This window comes from Giraffa tippelskirchi, chromosome 2 (assembly GCF_054371585.1).
Source record: "Giraffa tippelskirchi isolate mGirTip1 chromosome 2, T2T-mGirTip1v1.2.pri, whole genome shotgun sequence".
NCBI lineage: Eukaryota > Metazoa > Chordata > Mammalia > Artiodactyla > Giraffidae > Giraffa > Giraffa tippelskirchi.
The window spans coordinates 26567371-26588551 of NC_137276.1; the positions used below are offsets into that span (position 1 = coordinate 26567371).

The window sequence follows — 21181 nt, forward strand, 5'->3', positions numbered from 1 at the left end:
CTTCGTGCACGCGCCGCTCTGACCCTGCGGGGGACTTTCTAGGGGTTTGTCCTCGCCCGCCTGCCCCGTGGTCCTGCTCCCTTTCTGTTGCCCCCATCCCCAGCTCCTGCCCCCTAAGACCTCTGGTACTCGCACCCCCTCCTCCCTCCGCGTCCCTCGGGCTCTCCCTGGTGCTGATGGGAGTGGGTGCATGGAGAGTGGGGGGCCTAAGCCCCCTAGATCCGCGCAACGTGTGCAGCCGGATCCTCCCCCTGGGGCTGCGGGGCCGACTGCTGGGCACTGCTGGAATTTCTCCCTGGTCCTTACCGCGGTGCGGCAGCCACGGAAGGGTTAATGCTGGGTTTTCCCCGAGAGAAGGTGAGATCCAGGAGCAGGGCGCGGTGGGGGGGAGGGGGGGGTCGTGCCCGAGTGACTGTGAGTTTCTAACGCCTGAAGAGCAGCCTTGCCCCTCCTCCCCCGACTATGAGCGCCTGGTCCACGCTGCGGGAGTGGGGGCTCTGCGCGGTGGCCCTCGGAGACCGGGTGGTAGGGCACTGACCTGCCCCGGCATTGGCCCGGCAGGTGCCAGGGTTCACCCCGAGTTTGCGAAGGGGGTGGAGACAGGGAGCGGCGGAGCAAATCCTTGGACGCTGGACGCTGTGTGCTGGGCGCTGTCCGCTGGGGTCAGGATTCTCGCGGGGGCGGGGTAGGGGGACGAACTGGGCAAATGCTTGCACGTGGGCGGTGTGCAGTTAATTGGGGGAGGGTGGTCCCTTGTATTTAGGGATGAGTGTGTACTGGGAGTTGCGGGGTAGGGAAGGGATTGGAACGATCTGTGTGTTATTCCTACTTATGGGGGTGGTGAGTTGTGGGTGTGGACAGCGGGGGGAGGGGGGATTCTGGCCCTTGGGGGTGTGGGAAGTATGGAAGAACACGTGGCTCACATTAGCGGCTCACCTTGTGGGCAGGTACTTGTGTCCAGGTGCTTTGAACCCTGGATCAGTAGAGGAATATGCCTGTGTGTGAAAGATGGGCTGTGAATTGGGGTAGCTGTGATTGCATGGTGTGTTTCTGAGTGTGGGTTCCTTCCTATGTTTTGTGTATATCAGTGTTCGCTTATATGTTAATTGGGATGAGGACAGATGTGTCCTATATAGGAGGCATGTGGGGGGTGTGTGTGTGTGTTCATGCGGGGTTTCATAGCTGTGTGCTCTTGAGGACGTGTTTACTTGTTTAGGTGTGTGTGCCAGTGTGTATCTGTTTGTGGGTTGGCATGTGTGTTTGTGTCCAGCTGTGGGATGAGGCACACGCACACACGTGCCTGTCACCTGGGCAGGGGCGTTTCAGGTGTGCCCACCGCTGTACCGCGGGGCATTTCCTCCGTGCACAGGAGGCTGAGGCTGCCTCATGAACTTGAAGAACTGCAGCATCTTCTCAGCGGTCACTTGTAGCCAGCGCCCTAGGTGGGAGAACTGGGAAGGAGGGGCAAACCTGGGATTGGTACTAGTGGTGAAGAACCCACCTCCCAGTGCAGGAGACTTAAGAGACGCTGGTTCGATCCCTAAGTTGGGAAGCTCCCCTGGAGGAGGGCATGGCAACCTATTCCAGTATTCATGCCTGGAGAATCCCATGGACAGAGAAGGCTGGAGGACGAATGGTCCATAGGGTCTCAAAGAGTTGGATATGACTGAAGTGACTTAGCATACCCCCTCCTCCCCAAGAAACTTTCCCTGGACCTCAGAGGTGCAGTGACTGGTTGAGCCTGGGCTGAGATTCTGGCACCGGTTTCATGACCTCTCTGCCTCAGTTTCCTCATTCCTGAAAAAAACAGGGATAAATGACGCTCTCTGTCTCACATGTAGAAGATTCAAGAAGTTAATGCAGAAAAGTCCCTAGGAGATAATTACTGCTGTAGAAGCATGATTTATTGTCATCATCATCACTTTCTGAAGCCCTGGGACCCTGGGTGAGTCCCTTGTCTACTCTCAGCCTCAGTTTCCCCCCCCCGTAGAGTCATGGACTGGACCAGATAACCTCCCAGGTGCCCTGCCCTCAATCTCTGAGCCTCAGATTCTGTGCTGCTTCCTAAGCAAGGCAGGGCTCCACCCAGGGAAAGCTTCCCTGGTTTCTCTGCCTTCCACTCTCAGGCCAGGAAAAGGATGGATGGAGAAATTTAATTTATGCTGCTGTGCTTATGATAATGGCCACTTACTGTCATGGTTAAAAGAGTCAGCTCTGGAGCCAGATGGCAGGAGTTTAGAATCTGGCTGTTCAGACTTTGGGCAGTCCTCCTACCCTCTCTGTGCCTGTCTTCTCTTCTGTAAACTAGGGATAGTATTCTTACCCACCTTGTAGAGTTAATTTTCTGTGTCAACTTGACTGGCCTACAGTGCCCAGATATTTTGTCAGGCATTATTCTGGATGTTTCCGTGAAGATGTTTTTTGAATGAGATTAACTTTTAAATCAGTGGACCTTGAGTAAAGTAGATTACCCTCCCTAATGTGGGTTGGCCTCATCTGATCAGTTGAAGGCCTAAGGGAAAGACTGACCTCCCCCAAGCAAGAAGGAATTCTGCCAACATCTCTGGACCTGAACTATAGCTCTTCCTTGAGTCTCCAGCCTATATGCCTACCCCAGCAGATTGTGGGCTCATCAAGGCCCCACAGTCACATGAGCCAATTCTTCCCTCTCTTCTTTCTCTCTCTCTCTCTATCAATATTCTGTTCTATTTGTCTGGAGAATCCTGACTAATACACACCTCATGGTTATAATGAAAATTATATAAACTTTTATATATAAGTCTGCCTAGAACACTGCCTACACCCTGGACAGTTCTCCTGAAGTGCTAGCTACTATTATTATTTAGTGAGCATCTACTGTGTACTGGAGGACTTCCCTGGTGGCTCAGACGGTAAAGCATCTGCCTACAATGCAGGAGAACCAGGTTCGATCCCTGGGTCAGGGAGATCCTCTGGTGAAGGAAATGGCAACCCACTCCAGTACTCTTGCCTGGAAAATCCCATAGACGGAGGAGCATGGTAGGCTACAGCCCATGGGGTTGCAAAGAGTTGGACACTACTAAGCAACTTCACTTTCACTATGTACTGGCAACTTTATATATCTATTTCTTCATTTCCTACTCAGAGCCACGTTGCATGGTGGCTGATGGGATTCCCATTTCACAAATGAGAAGCTAAGTCTCCAAGGGTGGCTGCCTGGAGTCTGTGGCAAAGTAGGGGTCTGAGTTCATGTCTGGGGTTTCACTCTGCTCTGTGATGAAGCTCACGAAGCTTCTCAGAGTGACTCCAGTCAGGAATGTTTGCATAGAGAACACGAGTGCTTGTTGCCTGGCCACCTCTTGTCACACTGTAGTCCCCAAAGCCCCAGTTCATCCTTGGAGGATCTCCTGGAGGGATCGCCTATGGAGTGTAGAGCCAGGACTACAAGGCAGACCTGGGGAGAGTGGAGTGAACTGGAAGAAAGTGCTTAGACAGATGGCAGCCTCACAGAGGAGGCAGGACTCGTGGCCTTGAAACCCAGAAGACAGTGTAGCCTCAAATTTATCTCTGCTCCTTCCCTCCATGGAACCTGCTCCTTCTCGCATCTTCCTCCTCCCACCACCCACCCTGTTGCTCAAGCCCAGCATCAAGAAGTCATCCCTGATTCCTCCCTTCCTCTCACCTGCCCACCTGACCTCCAGACCCACCCCCTTCTCCCACCTCCACTATCACACATTAGAAGCCCCCTTCGACCCTCAGAGGACCTCAGCTTCCTCCTCAGTCTGTCTGCTCCCACCCTTGCCTCTCCACACCGTTCTCCATGCCACAGAGTGAACTCCTCCAAATATGGGTCAAATAATGTGTCTTTCTGCTTAAATTCCAAGGATTTCCCACCCACCCAGAAATACCCCTGATCCCAGCTTGCAGAGCTGTGTGTGCTCTGGCCCCTGCCTACCATCCCACCCTGGGCTATACCCTCACCCCTGCCCCACTTTCCCACCCCAGCACTCTGCTCAGCCACACCCATCACCTTCCATTCCTGAAACACAGCAGGCTCATTCTCTTCACATGGTCTTTGCAGTTGCTGTTCCCCCTGGCCTTAATGCTGTTCCCTGTTCTTCCCCATGGTTGGCTCCTTAAGATTTCTGCTCAGAGAAGCTGCCCCATCCTCCACTATCCAGCTGCCCCCCTCAGGTCACCCTGCTTCTTCCCTGCATGTCACTGACCACACTCTAGTTACCTTGTGGGTTTTCTTGTGTTATCTGTGTCCCACCACCTTGAAAGCAGAGACCTTGCTGCAGGGCCCGCACGGATAGCAGGACCCTCTGGTGCTGGTTGAATGGCAGGTGGATGGAAGAAGGCCTGGGTACATGAATGACACTGCAGATCAGGAAGGAGAGTTGCTGTGGCCTCAAGTCAGGGTTGTTGTCTGGAAAGAGGAGGAGTTTTGGTGATTAGGGGCGGAGAGCCGGGGCTTTGCCAAGACACAGCACTTGCACGCAGGTGGGGGAGCAGGACCCAGCGCAGCTTGTTTGGAGACCAGCTACTGCAGCTGCCCTTGTTGAGCACCAGCTGTATGCTGGTTAAGTGTTGAGGTGCCCGGAATGTGCCTTTCTGCTCTCGAGGGGTTTGCAGTCCACTCTGAGTGACAGTGCAGACAACAATGTACTTTTGGACAGGGAAGCGAGGAAGTGGCGTGGTTACCCGAGGAAGAGCCATCCAGGCCAAGGGCACAACCACTGCAAAGGCGCAGAGGTGGGAGCATGCTGGTCTGCCTGCTCAAGACACGGCCGGGAAGTCTGTGGCTGTGGGGAATGGAGGGGAGGTGAAGGTGTTAGCGGGGAGAGCAGAGATGTGCTGGGGGTGGGGCAGCAGCTCAGACCGTGTCAGACCTTTTAAGGGTTTCGGCCTTCACGGTGAGAGAGATGAAGAGCCACTGAGGGGTTCTGAGGAGAGGGGACATGATCTACCTTAGCTCTCGGAACGGTTTTTTGTGACCAGTGAGTAGAGATGGTCAAGGGGAGGAGACCAGCGATGAGAGGGCAAGGACAGCAGTGGAGGATGACGTGGGCTGTGGGCCATGGTGGGTAGTTTATGCCAGCCTGCCTGGGCTCCCATTCACAGCCCCGTGACCTTGGGCAGATCTCTTCACCAGAGCTCCATGCCCTCATCTCTTCTGTTGTATTGGCCAGATTCAACTGGAGAAGCCAAACGCATAGGAGCTTCTGTATATTACATTTCATGCAAGGAACTGGCCTATGTGATTGTGGGGACCAGCCAGGCAAGTCTGAAACCCAAGAGCAGGCTGGGGTTGCAGACCACAGGTGAAATTTCTTCTGCAGTAACGCCTCAGCTCTGCCCATAAAGCATTTCAGCTGAGGGACCCACTGCCCCTCAGAGTATCAAGTGTAACATTGGTGAAAGCCAGCTAATGTTGAACCTGATCACCCCTTCATAATACCTCCTGAGCCATTCCTGGATGAGTGTGTGGTTGGATAACTGGGGATCGTAGCCTAGCCCGAGTGATGGACACGCCCTTGAAAATGGAGTAGCAGCCACCTGCAGGAACGTGCAGAAGGTTCAAGGGCATGATGCAGTTAGAGGGCTTTGTGCAGTGCCCAGCAGTAGGATGGGCCAGTCGGTGATTGGTCTCCCCCCGGTAAGCACTGCTGCAGGAGCCCCCCCATCCCCCAACCCTCTCCCCCCTCCTCCCCAGAGCAGGGCGTTCTCCTCAGACCTGAAAAGATGTGCTGGGTCCCCCATCCTTCTGGTAAGTTGCATGGCTCCAGTTCCGGTGGCTAGGAAGCTCCACCAGGGGGCACAGGCGTCCACAGATCCTCTGGGATCATCCTGGCCCTGGGATTGTGTCTGAGGCCGCATCCCACCCAGGAGTCCTGTGATGAGCTGCTGCTCATTTAAATACAAATGAGGTTGCTCAAGTGTGTTGCAAGTTTGTTCTTTTAGGTCAGTGTTGATGTTCCCCGTGAAATCCTGTTTACTTTATGCTTTTCCTTGGAAACTTGGCGAGCTCAGCCAGCTTCCATTTTAGTACCATACAGGTTGCATCATTGGATGGAGTTCATGAGATCAGTATTACCGTAGTCTGACGACAGAGAAGCGTGTCACCTAGAGTTCAGAGTTTCTGTTTTGGTGTCAGACAGGGTCTGAGCTCCTGCTCTGCCACGTGTTTGCTGTGTGACTGGCAAGCTGCTTGACCTCTGACCTCATGCCTCCATATGGAAAACGGGGGTAAAAATAGTGCCTGCCTCTATGAATGGTAAGGACTGAATTAGCAGGGGGTGGCACATAGCATGCTCCCAATGATAGCAGCTGCCATTGTTGTCCTTTTAATTATTGATAGGTTCAGAAAGGAAGGGGATTTGAGAGTAAAAAAAGACCTGGCTTGAAGCATAATTTTCATTCTATGAACCGAGGGCCTGACCTCATAGGAGACAGAACCTAGTCTCAGAATATTCTGTAGAGTTAAGACAGGCTCTGGAGCTGGAACACTTAGTTTTGTGTCCCAGCTCTACCAGCCATGTGGTCTTAGGCAAGTCCTTAACTTCCCTGTGCCTCCGTTTGCTTATCTATGAAGTGAGTATAATCATAGCACTTCAACAGGTTGTCTGAGGCTTGAATAGGAGTTAATACATGGGAAGTGTCTGGCGCAGGAGACACCAAGGGTTAAGCCATTTCTGAGTAGGAGGCAGCTCTTAAACAGGAGGGACTACTGACTTTGGCATTTACCTCCTGCAGGAGAGACCTTTCAGAGTGGGAAGGCTGTGTGTGCACCATCTCATAGTTGCCAGCCAGCCTCCCGATAACCTGGGCAGGTGGTCTTATCCCCCTTTTATAGACCAGAGGAAGCAGGTCCAGCTCACCAAGGTCACCTAGCCAAGTAGACAGGATTCAAATCTGGTTCTTCCAATTCAAACCTCTTTCCACTGAAGTCTGTTCCTTCCTGAGACCCGAGGGATCCACAGAGAGCAGGACTGGGCTCTGGAGACCTCTGGCAGGAGTTCCACAGCCTGGGAGAGGGCCTGCCCCAAAAGAGCCCCCAACCCCACTGCGGTATCTATAGAGGGGACTCATTGGGCACAAGAGATTCTTCATGAGGTAAGGGGTCCCTTTGCAGGCTGTGACTAGTATCCCTTCATTTCTCTTTGTATGGATTTGGTCTTTAATAAGGTGTATTTGGCTTAAAGCAAAACCTGCCTGTAGGTTCTGACTACTTTGACAGAGGAAGTGACTAAGAGAGGGGCCGCTGCCTTCCCAAGAGGAGGGGCAGGCAGAACCTGGCTTCCTGCTCATGGCACTCCCACCAGATCCTGGAATGAGGCAGGGGTGTGAGGAGGGCCAGGGTGAAGCAGAGAAAGCAGGTCTGTAAAAGCCTCTGGTGCCTCATCTTCCCCTGGGAGAATGCACCCCCCACCGCACCCCGGGATGCAGAGTAGGGCCAGCCTCTCTCAGACCCCGGGCCCGCCCTGCTTACCAGCCACAGAGGGAGAGGGGCAGAGACAAAGCAGATGGCAGCAGCCTTCAGTCCTGCCCTGGAGGCTTTCATTTCTTTTAAGTGATTACTGGTTCCTGGCCTCATGGAGGTCACAGCTCAACTGAGAAAGCAGGATGTGCTCGGGGATTCATTGATGAATGAGGGCCAGGATGGTTGTGATGCATGGGAGTCAAACAGAAGGGGCCAGGGGCTTGGGGGGGGGCGGGCACAAGCCAAGAGGAGGGGGCTGGAGATGTTTGCTGGAGGATGGAAGGGGTGGGCATGAGCAGATAGGGGGGCAGACACTCCTGGTAGAAGGGCTGGGTCTAAGCAAAGACTCTGAGTTTGGGATGTGTTTGAGAAGTTTGAGGGAAGAAGAGGTTGTCTAGCCTGGCAGACATGAAGGGCTAGGAAGAAGGAGAGGGCAGGAGATGTGTCTGGAAAGGAAACCTGGGAGAGTGTATCAGCAAGCCTTTTCCAAAGCTTTGTTTTCTGCCCAAGCCATCCATCCTCAGGGAGAAAGGCCCAGGCTGCTTGGAGAACACGGCCAAGACATTCCTGGCACCCTCCGACGGCCTGTTCCAAGAGTGAACGTTGTCTCTTGAAGTCATTGCCTTCTGGCACATCTCGCCCGGGCTGGGGCTTTTAAATAATTTTTATTTGTGTGGCTCTGGGTCCCCAGCTTGATGTCACCCCTGGAGTTCAAAGCCAACTAGTTGGGAATGAAGGAGGATGATTGGTTTGGCAGTTCCACTGCCAGCCTATATGGCAGTGATGTGATGGAGAAAGTGTGTGTCTGGCCACAGGCAGTGTGGTCCCACTGCCCTACTGGGCTGGACACAGGGAGCAGGGGTGGGGGAAGGGAGGGCTCCCCGAATCCTGGGAGTACACATCTCACACCTGGGAAGTGAGGCAACTAGCAGGTAGGTAGCCTTGATCCCCTCCATCCTGCTTGCTCAGCTTCTTTCTGCCCCTCAGTCCTGTCAGCTGACCTCTCCTGCTGGGGTGATGGGAAGATGGTCTGGAAGGGGACAGCATGTGCTAAGGCCCAGGGGTGTGCTGAGAGTCCTGAGCCCACTTGTTGAAGCACAGATTCCCAGTCCCAGATCTACTGAATAAGCAGCTCTGGGGATGGCACTCAGAAACACCAGCCAGCTTTGATGGACTCCCCAGGTGTACCCCGAGATCAAGGCTGGGTTCAATTTGGGATAGGTCATCTATATGGGTTGATGGCCATATTCAGGGTAGGTAGACAGTGAGGGGGCAGAAGGCTTGGACCCCCAAGGTGGACTGTGACTAGACAGGGCTGCCCCTGGAGGGTGCATTTGGTCATGTCCCTGGGGGGCAGTTAAGAGGACAGTTTTATTTCCACAAGGTTTTCTTCTTCAGGGGAAGAGACGCCTACATTGTGGTCCAGCAAATCCCCACTTGGGCTTTTTGGTTTATAAACATGTGACAAAAGAGGCAACATTTCCAGTAAGGACAAAGCCAGTGGAAAAACAAAGATTCGGGGGAAATGTGTGTTACTTGTTGTGTTAACACCTTTTTCTGATCTGAACTTTACTTTGTTTAGAAACAGAAATGTAGCGTGTGTAACTCAGTTGGCTCGTGACATTTTTATAATTGGTCAGTTCTGAAATGTGGCGGCAAAGAAAAATTTTCCAGCGTTTCAGCAAAACTTAGACTTTTGAGAGGAAAAAAAGTGTTTTTCCCCGACTCTTTCTGCTTTGCCCCCTGGATCTTGTCATCAACACATGTGACCCAAGCAGCTGGTAAGAAGATGGATTCTGTTAACATTAGGACTGAATTCTTGTACCAGGAAAATCGAGCCATGTCAAAAAGTCCGTTCACTTCCCCGTGCTCATCCTCTTCGAGATGCTTCCTCCTGACATTGCATTTGGCTAGTTGATACGGCGGTATAGGAAAAGCCCCCCACAGGTGTCTGACTTTCCTGTTATCCAGGGTCTCCCCCTTGGCCCTGGGCCACCTTTGGCTCCCTGCGAGTTGGATCAGTGTGTCAGCGTTGGGTACATAACTGTTCCCAGCAGGAGGGTGAGGTCTTTGCAAAGCTGTGATGACAGCTAGTGACAAGAAGCCAAATTAAGACTGTCTCTGTTGGCATCAGCTCCCCTGGGGAGACCTTGCAAACAGGGCAGATTTTAACATCCCTTATCCCGGATCTGTCCGGGTCAGGTAGTTTCTCCTTGTCTGCCTCCTGGTCCGCATGGCCTGGCCACACACCATCCCTGCCTGGAGCCCAGTGGCTCTGAGAGCCCTCTGTCAGTTCCTCACTTGCATTTGGTCACAGGGTTCTGAGTAAGAGGACCCCTTCCTCAGCTTCTTCAGTGACCTCGGTTGCCCTCTCTGCTCTAAGCCCAGGTCTCCGCCGACACTCATGGCAGCTCTCCCAGAGGTGGGGGTGGGGGAACCCTCAAGGGCTAGCTAGATTGATAAGAAGTGAGTTTCCCAATGGATGCTGGTATCAGACTCCCTAGGATTAGGTGTTCCTGCCAGACCTAGAGCTGACTCCTTGGCACTGGCTGTGGCTGTCATGTAGATTTGGTCCAGTGAACATCTCAGTATCCCCTCTGTGCCAGGCCCTGTAGTCCAAGCCCAGGGATATTGAGGTGGGCATCCTGAGGTCTGTGTCCCGGCTGGGTCAGGGAGGTGGGAAAGTAAACAGCAGTTATGGTGTGATGTCCAAGTGCTACAATGGGGGGGGTGATGGAGGGAGCCTCCCCCAGGGAGGCATAGATCTGCTTGGGGGTGGGGTGCTGAGTGAGGCCTTCCACCCCTGGTTCCCTGAGGTTTTCAGTGAGTCAGCCTGGAGGAGAGGGAGAGCAGCCTGCAGAGGCATCTGGGCAGGCTCAGCATTGGCTGTGCGAGTGTGCCACGTCCTCTCCACTGTACTGGGGCACGTCCTCTGTGTCCCCCAATACCTTCTGGGTGATGCTGTTTCAGAGATACCACTGCAGATGGTCACTCATTCACTAAAGTTGTTGAAGCTTAAAAAGTTCTGATTTATAAAATAATACACATGCCTGAGTTGGAGAGAACTTGCCCCAAAGACCAAAGGCCCCTCTGACCTGTTCCTTATTGTTAGGAGGACTCTGGCTTCCAGTGGTCTCCTGGAGGCCACATGCCCTGCTTCCATACGATTCCAGGGCCACGACCCGCCCAGCCAGGTGCCCAGTACTAGGAAGGGCTCATTAAATCCCTGACTGACAGACGGGCCTCTGCTGGGGAGGGAATCTTCATATACTGGGTCTCCCTCGCAGTTGATGGTTGACCAGGACTGACAGAGACAAAGAAAGAGCAGCCCTTTCAAGTCAGAGGTGAAGACCAGGGGAACCCCGAGAAGTGGCCCCACCTTGCCACAGTTGTGCAGTGAGCCACGTCAGGGCCCTCTGAGCACCGGAATCCTCCCTCTGAGCACCGGACTCCTCCCTGGCTTTCCCCAGGAGTCCCAGAGCTGTGGTGCCAAAGGGTTAACTTCATGCTCCCCCAGAGAGCTTGCACACTCCTGACTCTCCCCTGTCCTCCAGGCCCTCCCAGCTGCGGCCTCCTGGGCATAGCTTAGTCACGTGAGAGCCAGATGTGGGGATTTCCCAAACTGTGTGTGTGTGTGTGTGTGTGTGTGTGTGTGTGTGTGTGTGTGTGTACGTATGAGAAAGAGAAAGCATGCATGCATTCGCGTGCACACACATAGCCTTCTGTTTACGTGGCATCTGAAAGCTCGGGGGATTGGTCCAGACCCACGCAAAGCAGAAGCGGGATGGGGGTGAGGAGAGGCCTAAGGCTGCAGGCACACACCCTGGGAGGCTGTGCCGAGCTCTGCTGAGCCCTGCTCCCACCAGACATCATAGATAAGCCAGTTGTTTTTGCTCAGACTCCCATTTCCTGCAACATCCATCTTGCCATAGACCATATTGCTCATGGATAATTTTTTTAAATCTCTTTGAAGGGCTTTACAGCAGATGCTGGAAGCCTGCAGCTTCCAGGGATGTTCTGCTGGGCTTGGGGGCCTGCCCGTGAGTTACCTTGTGCAGCACCAACTAGGCTCAGGGTCTTTCCCAGCCTGAGGATGCCTATATGTGCCTTGGGCCACCCCAGCCAAAACCTGGACTAGAGGGGGTGCAGGGCCCTGGAGGCCAAAAAGGCCCTGGAGCAGTGGGGTCAGCCAGACCTCACTTTCCCTACAAAACTTTGGGGACTGAGGGCACTCAGTAGATGTCCTTCCATCAGCCCCTGGGGACTTTCTGTGTACCACCTACTGTGTTCAATGTGCTGTGAGGAGGCTGAGAGAGTTAAGACCCTGAAGAAACTTCAGATCTGGTTGGAGAGACTCATAACACATTTTGAAGAAGCACCTGCTCTTCAGACGCTTGATAGGACTATAGCACTATCCAGACATTCTGGAGCCAGTTGACACAGTCAGTGAACAACACAGAGACCCTGCCCAGGGCAAGATGAGGGTGGCCTGCAAACCTTGAAAAGGGGGTCATCCTCAACCCCACAAGTGAACTCAGCCCCTAGTCCCTGCTGTCTCATCCAACCCCAGCCTCCCCTGACAGTGTCCAGCCAGATGTCACTGTGAGCCCTGCTCCCAGAGGTGGGGTCCAGCAGATGCAAGGCCTCCAGGTCTGAGCCCTGCTGCGTCATCGCCCACCTCCACGAGCCCCCGCCCGGGGCCCTGCCTGCGGTGTCTCGCTCTAACCTGTTCAATGGTCAGGTCTGGGCAACCTGGGACAATAATGAGACACTTGAGTGGCAGCCTCAATGGTACCAGGCAGGTGGATGATGGAGCCAAATAGGCTCCCCCAAACCTCCATGACCCCTGAAGCAGTCAGGACCGCCTGGGAGAGTGTATTTGATTGTAAATATCTGTGCCCCATCCCTGAGGCTGGAGAGTCAGTGGGTCGTAGCCAGGAGCCTCCAGCTGTGCACATGGTAAAAGCTCATTAGATAGTTGGCAGTGGATTCATTGATAATCTGATGGCAAAAGTCCAGTCTGGAGAAAAGAGGACATTGCATTTTTGTTGTTGTTGTTTTTTGTAGCCCTGGGATGGGGTTGTCAGTCCTGGGTCCATTGCTGTCTATGCCATCTTTCCAGGCTCTTGTGGAGACTGAGCCGGGGGAGGGGCTGGACTGCTGGGCAGGGGCCTGGAGACCCAGCAGCCGCTCACTTCATCTCTGAGCCTCTGTTTCTGCTGCTGCTACTGCCTCATTCTTACCGGCTTTGGCCAGGGGATCTGGTGGGTGGGAGAATTGGAGAGGGAATATCCTAGCAAGTGGGGGAGGACCACCAAGGCAGGCCACCCCAGGGAAGCGGGGTGGCTGGGATCCGGGAACTCTGAACAGTGTTGAGTTTGTGTCTTCCATGCACACCAGTGCCTTGGCGTGGGGAGAGGTGAGGGCCAGAGAGCTGAGTGGGAGGCCATCACCCCAAGGGTCGGCCGTGGGGTCAGGCAGCAGCTGTAGGAGACCTCCCCACACAGCACCCCTCTGTCCGCCCACAGCACAGCTGATGACCACAGCACCGCTCTTGAACCAGGAAGCTGAGGGTCTTCAGAGCAGGGTGGAAGGAGGAGGCAGGGCTGCCTGGCAGACCCCTGGGCAGCTGCAGTGCTCCCAGTGGGCAGCCTTGGCTTCTCTGCCCACACCCACTTGGGCTGGGCGCTCTCTTCTGGCCCCAACCTTGGCCTCTGTGTGGGTGTCCTTGGACTTAGTCCCCAAGGGGTTCTGGAATGGCTCCAGCACCACCACCACCCTCCCCATTCCCCACCTGAGCCGAGAGACTGACTGTTCTCTGACCGCCTGGCTCAGCGGCCAGCGAGTTAGTAGTACATTCCTGCCACAGGCTGGGCTGCCCCCACATGGACTCCGGATTCTGGGAAAGGCAGGTCCCAGGCAAGAAGGCTGGCCCCTTCCTACTGAGAGCAAAATGAGAGGAATATGGCTGTGTTTACCAAGTGAAGCCCAACTGAAATAAATGAGCCTCCCTTGACCAATGGCCGCAGTGGGGAGGCGGGGGAACCAGAGAATGAGGTCCTTCGTTTTTAGACCCCTTTGTTCCCCATTCCCACCAGCTTGCCTGGGCTCCAGTCCGACCCATCACTTCCTTGCTGTGGGGCCTTGGGAAAAACTAACTTTGCTGAGCCTCACTTTCTGTGTCTGTGAAGTACCGATTGTCATCAGGATTAAACTAGATAGTGCCCATCAAATGGTCAGCCCGTTACCTGGCTTGCATGTTAAAGAAGTGGGAATTAGTACGTCTGTTCTAGCCTCAGCCCTGCCACTCACTTGCTGTGTGATTTTAGGCACTCTTCTCCTCTCTGGTCCTAAGTCCCCACATGCTCCTTCCAGCCTTGTTTGTTTAGCTCAGAATTCTTTGGCTCAGAACCCTCAGACCTTGGGCAGGACCAGCTACATAATTTATGGGACCTCTTGTTCATAAATTATTAAAGATCTCAAACTGGGGACAGAAGAGTGTTAAACCAAGCACAGGACGGGTTGCATGTCACATGGCCCTGAAGCCAGCCTGGCCTCTGAGGTTGCGGGCATCAGAGGCAGGGCCAAGGGGCTGGGCTGTCACTGTAGCAGCACTGATCCCTTATCCCTCCAGTCCAAGGGTATGGTTTTTTCATACTGTTAAGCACTGATGACGAGCTGGTGGCTGCTGCTCACCCTGGAGCAAGCTGCAGAAAGGTACCCGCTGTGGGCAGCAGCTCACACACCTTACACTAAACTGTCCCCAACTTACACCTTAGTGACTTTGGACTGGAAGTCATGTTTGAGCTATTACTTGTTCTCTGTCTTGGCCATCTTAATTCATGCTGTGCTTTCCCCAGATGCCATTCATGCCACTTACCCTCTCGTGCCTGTTTCCACTGCTCTGAGCATGATGACCTATTTCAGTCCCCATATATCATGTAGGTCAAACTGCTACTTCTTTGTGAAGGCCCGTTAGCCCTGAAGGGCTCTGGTAAAGATTTCAGTTACTTCATGCCTACGACAGGACACTGCCTGCAACAGGCATATATGGTCTCCTGGTGAAAAAGTAGTTCCTTCTCCTTCTATTATTAAATTACAGGGCTAGTGTGGCTCAGAGAGTAAAGAGTCTGCCTGCAATACAGGAGATACAGGGGACCCGAGTTCAATCCCTGGGTCAGGAAGATCCCTTGGAGGAGGAAATTGCAACCTGCTCCAATATTCTTGCCTGGGAAATCCCATGGACAGAGGAGCCTGGAGGGCTACAGTCCTAAGGGTAACAAAGAGTCAGACCCAACTGAGCGACTAAGGACAATTAGTTGATAGCCTGAAAGCAGTGGATGAGTTCCCTGGTGGCCTAGTCAAAAAGAGGAAAGAAGCACGTGCATCTGTAGGAAACTTTAGAAATCTAGCCCTATGTATAGTTCCCTTGTACGAAAGCAGAGAAAAGACTCGAATACCACAGGTATTTAGAAATCCATTCGAGGTTGCAGTGAGGTAAGAACAATAGAATTCCTGAAGAGAGAGGTCTTGAGTGTTCAAGTATGCTGAGATACTTAAGAATGGAAGGACACAGAGAAGACAGTGGAGTGCTCACTCCTGGCAGGAGTCCAGCTCCTCCTCCCGTCCCAGGAGCCCAGGGCGGGGGCCATGTAAACCGATAAGGCGGGTGACCCTGCCCTGGTGCCCCTGAGCCCTCGGTTTGCTTTCATTCTCCAAGGAGTTTGTGCTGTTGGCTGTTCTTCTGTCTCTCCCACCTGGGCTCACAGCCCACTCTGGATTTATTAGTTTGGATGGGTGGAACTTGCTCTACACCAGGGGAGAATTCCTGGAAGCATGGTTGGAGACTAGATTTGGTTAAATTGAACCCAAATCTCACTGCTCTGGAGTTACTCAGCATTAAAAGAAACCTTATTACAAACCAATAGGAATCCCTCTCCTAACTGAAGTCTACCCAGGTGTTTATGATGTAGTCCGTGAGCGTATATGTGTTTGAGGAGAACGTCCTTAAAGTCGGGGGCCCCTGTGGTATTGTTCTTTGACTTCTCATAACTACCTGGACTTGATCCGAGTCAGGTTCAGCACCTAAGTGTCAGGACTTTCTGGCACCTGGTTTCCTCTGGGCCTGGATTCTCGCTGCCAGTAAGCCAAGAGGAATGGCTGTGGCAGGGACCCCACCTCCTGTGGGGTGACCTCAGGAGGGACCCTTTCATCACTCGCTTTGTCCCTGTCCCCCACTCCCCTTCTGTATCCAGAGGCCTAATTCCTCCGCTCCAAAACCTTTCATAGGCACTAGGCCATTTTGCTCTTAAAGCAACCCTGGAAAAAAAAAGACGAGGTAGATATTATTATCACCGTTTCACAGAAGGAAAGGGGTCTTGGAGATTTGCTAAATGCCCAGAATCAGCTAAAGTGGCAGAGAAAGCGCAAGAACCAAGATTTTTTTAAAAAAATTCTTGCTCCAGGTCCTCTTTGTCTTACGTGCCACCTGAACTGTTGGCCTACTTCATTTGAGTTTCATCTATTGAGCATGTGTTCAAGTGGTTTTCCCAGGAAAGGCGGTCTAGTTCTCTGGAAAGATTTGTTTAAGCTGTGGTGCACTTGTGTTTTGGAGACTAGCACGTTTCTACTGGAAGAGCTTAGAACATGAAACCAGTATCTTGGAGGTCGGTGGGCCCCAAATGCCTGATTTTACAGATTGGCCAGAGAAGTCAGGCCACTTGCCCAAGGTCACACAGCCAGCAAAACCAGTTGTGCAGATTCCCAGTTACATGCCCCATGCTTTCCACCAGGCCCTGTGACTCTGCTCTTAGGGCCCTTGGTTCTGTCCCCAGAGATGGGGGATAGAGACAGCAGGGAGGACAGGAAGCAGTTGGTTTGTGTCACTCACAGCTGCTCATTTGGCTGTGCCTGCCTCTTGCTCCTTCACCCTGTCCCTTCATCTCGCCCTTTTCTCAGCCTTGAGCCAGCAGCCATGTCTGCCTCCTGGCTGGGGGTGCCAGGGTTTGTGAGCCAGGGACCTCTCCTCCTCTGTTCATTGTAATGAGGTGGGAGGTGGGGCGTCCTTCCCACCCTGTGAGAGGGCTTACTCTGGTGGGCTGGAGAGAAGGCACTGCAAAGGGGGGTGGGAGCCACGGAACTGGATTAGTTCTGTGGATCTCGGGGACTGGGAAATAAATCACGTTTTTAAAAGACTTTTTTTAAAAAAAGACAGGCTTGTTTCTGGTCCGCTTCCCATTTTCCTTTGGAAAGAGGAAAGGCCTGCTTATTGAGGGGGGAGGGGGTGGGCATGAGCTTGGGTTGTTCCACGTTTAGGAGTGGGGGCTCCGTTTCCAGAGGTTGAGGTACCTCTTCCTGTCCACTGGTCCTGGCCTGCCCAGATGCCCATGCCCCAGAGGCCTGGAAGGGCACCGGACCCTTCAAGATGACTACTGAAAAAAGATCAACCAAGCAGCAAAGGCCTTGTGAGTATTTATCCACAGCAGCACCTAATTCTCTCTCCTGGGGGTTTGGAACAGCTCCCCTTCTCTGACAACCTCATCTCCTAGCCTGGGGGTTGGCAAATCACTGCCCACAGGCCAAGCCTGTGATTTTGTAAATAAAGCTTTATTGGCACACAGCTCACTCATTCCTCTACAGATTGTGACAGCAGAGGTGAGTCATCTCAACAGAGACCACATGGCCCACAAAGCCTCAAATACTGACTCTCGGGCCCTTTGCAGAAAGTCTGTTGACCACCTGTTTTAGCAGAACACGTCTTCCTGGGTTCTCCAGGCTCAGGCCGAATGATTTCCCTCGGCTCACTGACAGACATTAGCACTTCCCAAACATTTCCTTCTGAAGAACCCGAAGGAAAGTGCACAAAGTAGTGAAGCCAGCAGAGATGGAGAGAAGTGTGAGCAGCCTCTTAGCTGGCTTCCCCAGGGCTGAGTGGGGCTGGATGGCGCTGGGAGGGGCCTGGCACTAGGCTTGCCCCAAAGGGGTGAGGGTGGCCTTACTGGGTGGCAGCCCACTGGGCCAGTGGCAAGAAGTCATAATCCAGCAAGATCTGGCTCCAGACAATGAAGCCCCACATTCTAAACTCGGACCCACTCAGCTACAGCAGTTGAAAGCCTCAAGCCTTGGAGTGCATCTGTCTTGTCGTGGCCCTACCAGGGTGTGAAAGCTGGGCCAGCTGGGTTCCTTCTACCCCAGGAAGCTTCTGGCTGGTAGGCCAAGTAAGAGACTTGCCACAGGATGCTTGTCTGTGGGTGTAGTCCCCCAGCGTCCCACTCCCCCCAGTTCCAGCTGACCTGGGCTCTTTGGTAGGCAACTCTGGGTGCCAGCATTTTGTTGGTGCATCTAGTATCTTATTGCCATCTGGTTCTCGTCCTCATAGCTCCAGGAGTCTGACTTTCCTGCTTCCCCAAAGCTGACCGAATCAAGCTTATGGGATATGCCCAGGGAAGAGGTTCAGAGAGGTTAAGTAACTCTATCAAAGGGGCAGAGCCTAGATTTAAATCCAGACAGACTCCAGAAACCTCCCCAAACCTCCCCAGTAGAGTCCCACTTTGTTGGTTTTACAGTGAGCTCTGGAAGGGCCAGGCTCCCGGGTCTACATGGGGAGCCCACCTGCAATTGGAAGGTGACTTGCTGAGCGAGGGAAAGTCAGGTGCTTTAAATGGTGAATAGTTACAAACTGAAGCCTGAACCTGTGTCCCCACAAGAGATGGGCACTGTACTAGCTGTGTGACCTTGGGCCAAGTTACTTAACCTCTCTGATTCATTTTCTTCATTTGCCCAATGGAGGGAATTTCTTATTATTATAGGTTTAGTGTGAAAAATAGATGAGTTACTGTATGTAAAGTGCTCAGCACACTGCCTGGTGTACAGTCAGTGCTGTATACGTGTCACTGCTGTGATGACTATCACTACTATCTATCAGATTGCTCTCCTGGCTGGCGCTGGGCAAGCAGTCCGAGGCTTTGCCTCTCAGACTTGCATTTCCATGTTTCCTTCCCACTGCAGCCACTGCGTCCAATGCTATTCTTGCTTGGAAGCAGTGAGGAGTCCAGCAGAGGAAATGCCAGCTGGGGTGTCTCAGACCTGGTTCCATTTCTGCTCTGCTACTGTGGCCTCGTCGGAACTTAGGCCAGTTCCTTCCCCTGTCTGAGTTCAGATCCACCCGTGTAAAATGAGGCATACCCAGCTCAAGGATTTGTCAGGTGTAAACGAGCCACTGTACCCTGTAGGTAAACTGTCAGCATTATGCGCTGACCCTCTGATAGTCTAGAAATGTTCACACTGTTGATTAGGCTAGGAGCTTTTTGTCTCATAATGTTACTATTTCACATCTCATGATCTTAACTTATTTTAGATGCTTTGATTTTGTTCCTCTTGGCAGGAGGGTGACTTTTAATCTCATCTGACAGATGAGGAAACTGAGGCCCAGATCCCACATGACTGTCTGAGCCTGGACAAGAGCTCTGGTCTCTAAAGGTCCCCATTCTTCTGGGCTGGATTTGGGGGGTAGGGCAGTTGGGACTTTTTAAAATGAAGCTTCCTTCCATTCTGCCAGGGCCTGACTTCTAAAGTGAAAGAAAGTGTGAGTCACTCAGTCGTGTCCGACTCTTTTCAGCCCCATGGACTGTAGCCCACCAGGCTCCTCTGTCCACAGAATTCTCCAGGCAAGCATACTGGAGTGGGTTGCCATTTCCTACTCCAAGGAATCTTCCTGGCCCAGGGATCGAACCCGGGTCTCCTGCATTGCGGGCAGATTCTTTACCATCTAAGCCACCAGGGTTTGGGCAAGGGCTGGACAGGACATGAAGGCCCAGTGTTGCAGTGCCCAGAGGCTGGAGGCTGGCCTTGGGCTCTCCAGCCCTGATGGCTAAAGCTTCTGGCCCAGCCTGCTGAGCCTGCTGGCCTGGTGAGGATCCTTGGAGCCACCAGGCCCTGTGGGGCCAGCCACCCACGTGGCCAGAGAGAAACGTCCAGGCTGCCTTCCCCAGGGCAGTGATAACCCTTGGGCCCTATTCCAGGCCGGGATTGTGGAGGATTCTCTGTGCTCCAGAGGATTCCTGCATTTTGCAGACACCTCATTATCCCCGTCCTGGCCGGCAGCGTCCCAGCGCCTCTGTAATCACTCCGGCCCACGCCCAGCAGCCGTCCCAGGGCCAGGAAATCACTCCCCTCCCCTCCCCCGCCTTCCGCCGCAGGCCCAGCGCGGCGCCTGCAACCACTCGCCGGTGGACCTCCTGCCTGCCTAACGGTTCTCTCTCCTCTTCTTGATTCTCTCCTCTCCTGCTGCTGCTTGCTCTCGGGGGGACTCGGAAGTGTGGCTCTCCAGCTGGGCTGAGTCTCCCAAGAAGGACGTGACAGGTACCGCTGGTGTGCATGTGAGCGCACGCATGTGAACATGTGTGTTCCCCGCGTGTGGGCGTGGGAGCCGGTGCCTGCCGGCTGCGTTCTGCCTGCTTTCCTGTGATGTGTAGCAGCTCTTTGTCAGCATGCTGGCGTCTCCTCAGCCCGCTCTTGCCCTTCCCTCTGCCTTCCCGTCGACCCTTTTTTAGGTCCCAGATCCAGCCTTGGAGCCATTTGAGGGGTGATGACCACACAGCACAGTGTGGAAGCAGATGCGCCCTGGACCCGGAATGTGTGGGTTTGCATCCCGGCTCTGCCGCGTCCTGGTCTCGGGTTACATAACCTCTCCAGCCGCCCTAAGCGGATTCAGCAGCATCTCCCCAGAGCTGGCACACAGAAAGTATCCAGGCGGTGCTGAGACTGCCATCCCCATCCACCCACGTGAGGTGGGCCAGCTGAAGGTGATGAGCCTCCCTCCAGGCTGTTAACCCCAGGCAGAGAGCTGGAGTCCCCACACCCTAGCTGAGACAGTGGCCGGTGAGGAGGGTGGGGAGTCCTGTAACTGTGATGAAGTCACAGCCCCTGTGCCCAGGGATCCAGAGTTTGGACCTGCCTCTGGTCTCGGGGACCTTCCGAACCTGGGGCTGCCTGGCCACCGATGGCCCTAAGGGACTTGGGCTTGTGCCCTGTGTCCAGGTGGGGCTGGGCCCAGGGTCAGAGGCTTGCTTTTTTGCCTTTGTCTTACTGGACGATGGCAGAAAACCCTAGAGAGCAGTGTTCTCAGTTGTGAGATGAGGGTGGTGTCAGGTGGGGGTGGGGATTTCCAGAAAGGTCTTCTAGAAGCTTCTCCATTTCTGTGAGTGCCACCTGGCCCTCCTTCCCAGCCCAAACCTGAGAGCAGAGGCTCGGCTCGGGTTTGGGGCCCAAAACAGAAAGGTCAGAGGTCGAGGGGAAGGGGTTGGGCCAGCCCCATCCTCACACAGCTGTAGGCTGGGAAGGGAAAGTGAACATACTGGTGGGGGCGGGGGGCAGAGGAGAAGGCCGCAGGCAGAGGACCCCTTGCCTGTCCCAGGCCCCTTACAGCCATCCTTCTGTGTTGCCTATGACAAGGGCCTCGGCCTGAGCTAATCACTGGGCTCCCGGCCCTTTTTCCCCTCTCCTGAGCCAGTGAGCCAGAGCCCACTTGGCCCACAACAATACATTTTATTCACCAAACGTATGGCCTGGCTGCCCGAGGGCCTATGGAGAGGCCAGCAGGCGGAGGCCGGCCTGGGAGGAATCCGTTGTGAGGGACCGAAGGGACCTTGGTGGGACGCCCAGGGTCTGGGGGTCATGGACAGTGTGGGTAGCGGGGGGTGGGGCCACTGTAGGGCTTGG

General features: G+C 53.9%; 1 protein-coding gene and 1 non-coding gene across 27 annotated transcripts in view; both read left to right on the forward strand.

The window, feature by feature from the left end:
- SH3PXD2A (SH3 and PX domains 2A) overlaps nucleotides 1-21181 on the forward strand; it is a 243862-nt gene that overhangs the window by 163366 nt on the left and 59315 nt on the right. For 6 of the 26 annotated variants that reach the window (XM_081543719.1, XM_081543741.1, XM_081543764.1 and 3 more), the window contains one exon: nucleotides 19778-19822. The exons of 12 other annotated variants lie outside the window; for them this stretch is intronic. In XM_081543719.1, coding sequence (XP_081399845.1) covers nucleotides 19778-19822 — 45 coding nt within the window. Of the gene's footprint in view, nucleotides 1-17123; nucleotides 17680-19777; nucleotides 19823-20013; nucleotides 20266-21181 lie in introns of those variants that run through there. 8 more of the 26 variants (XM_081543883.1, XM_081543902.1, XM_081543820.1 and 5 more) reach the window with 8 other exon arrangements.
- Nucleotides 2874-2946, forward strand: TRNAC-ACA (transfer RNA cysteine (anticodon ACA)). Its single transcript has one exon. It is a non-coding gene; the product is annotated as a tRNA-Cys (tRNA).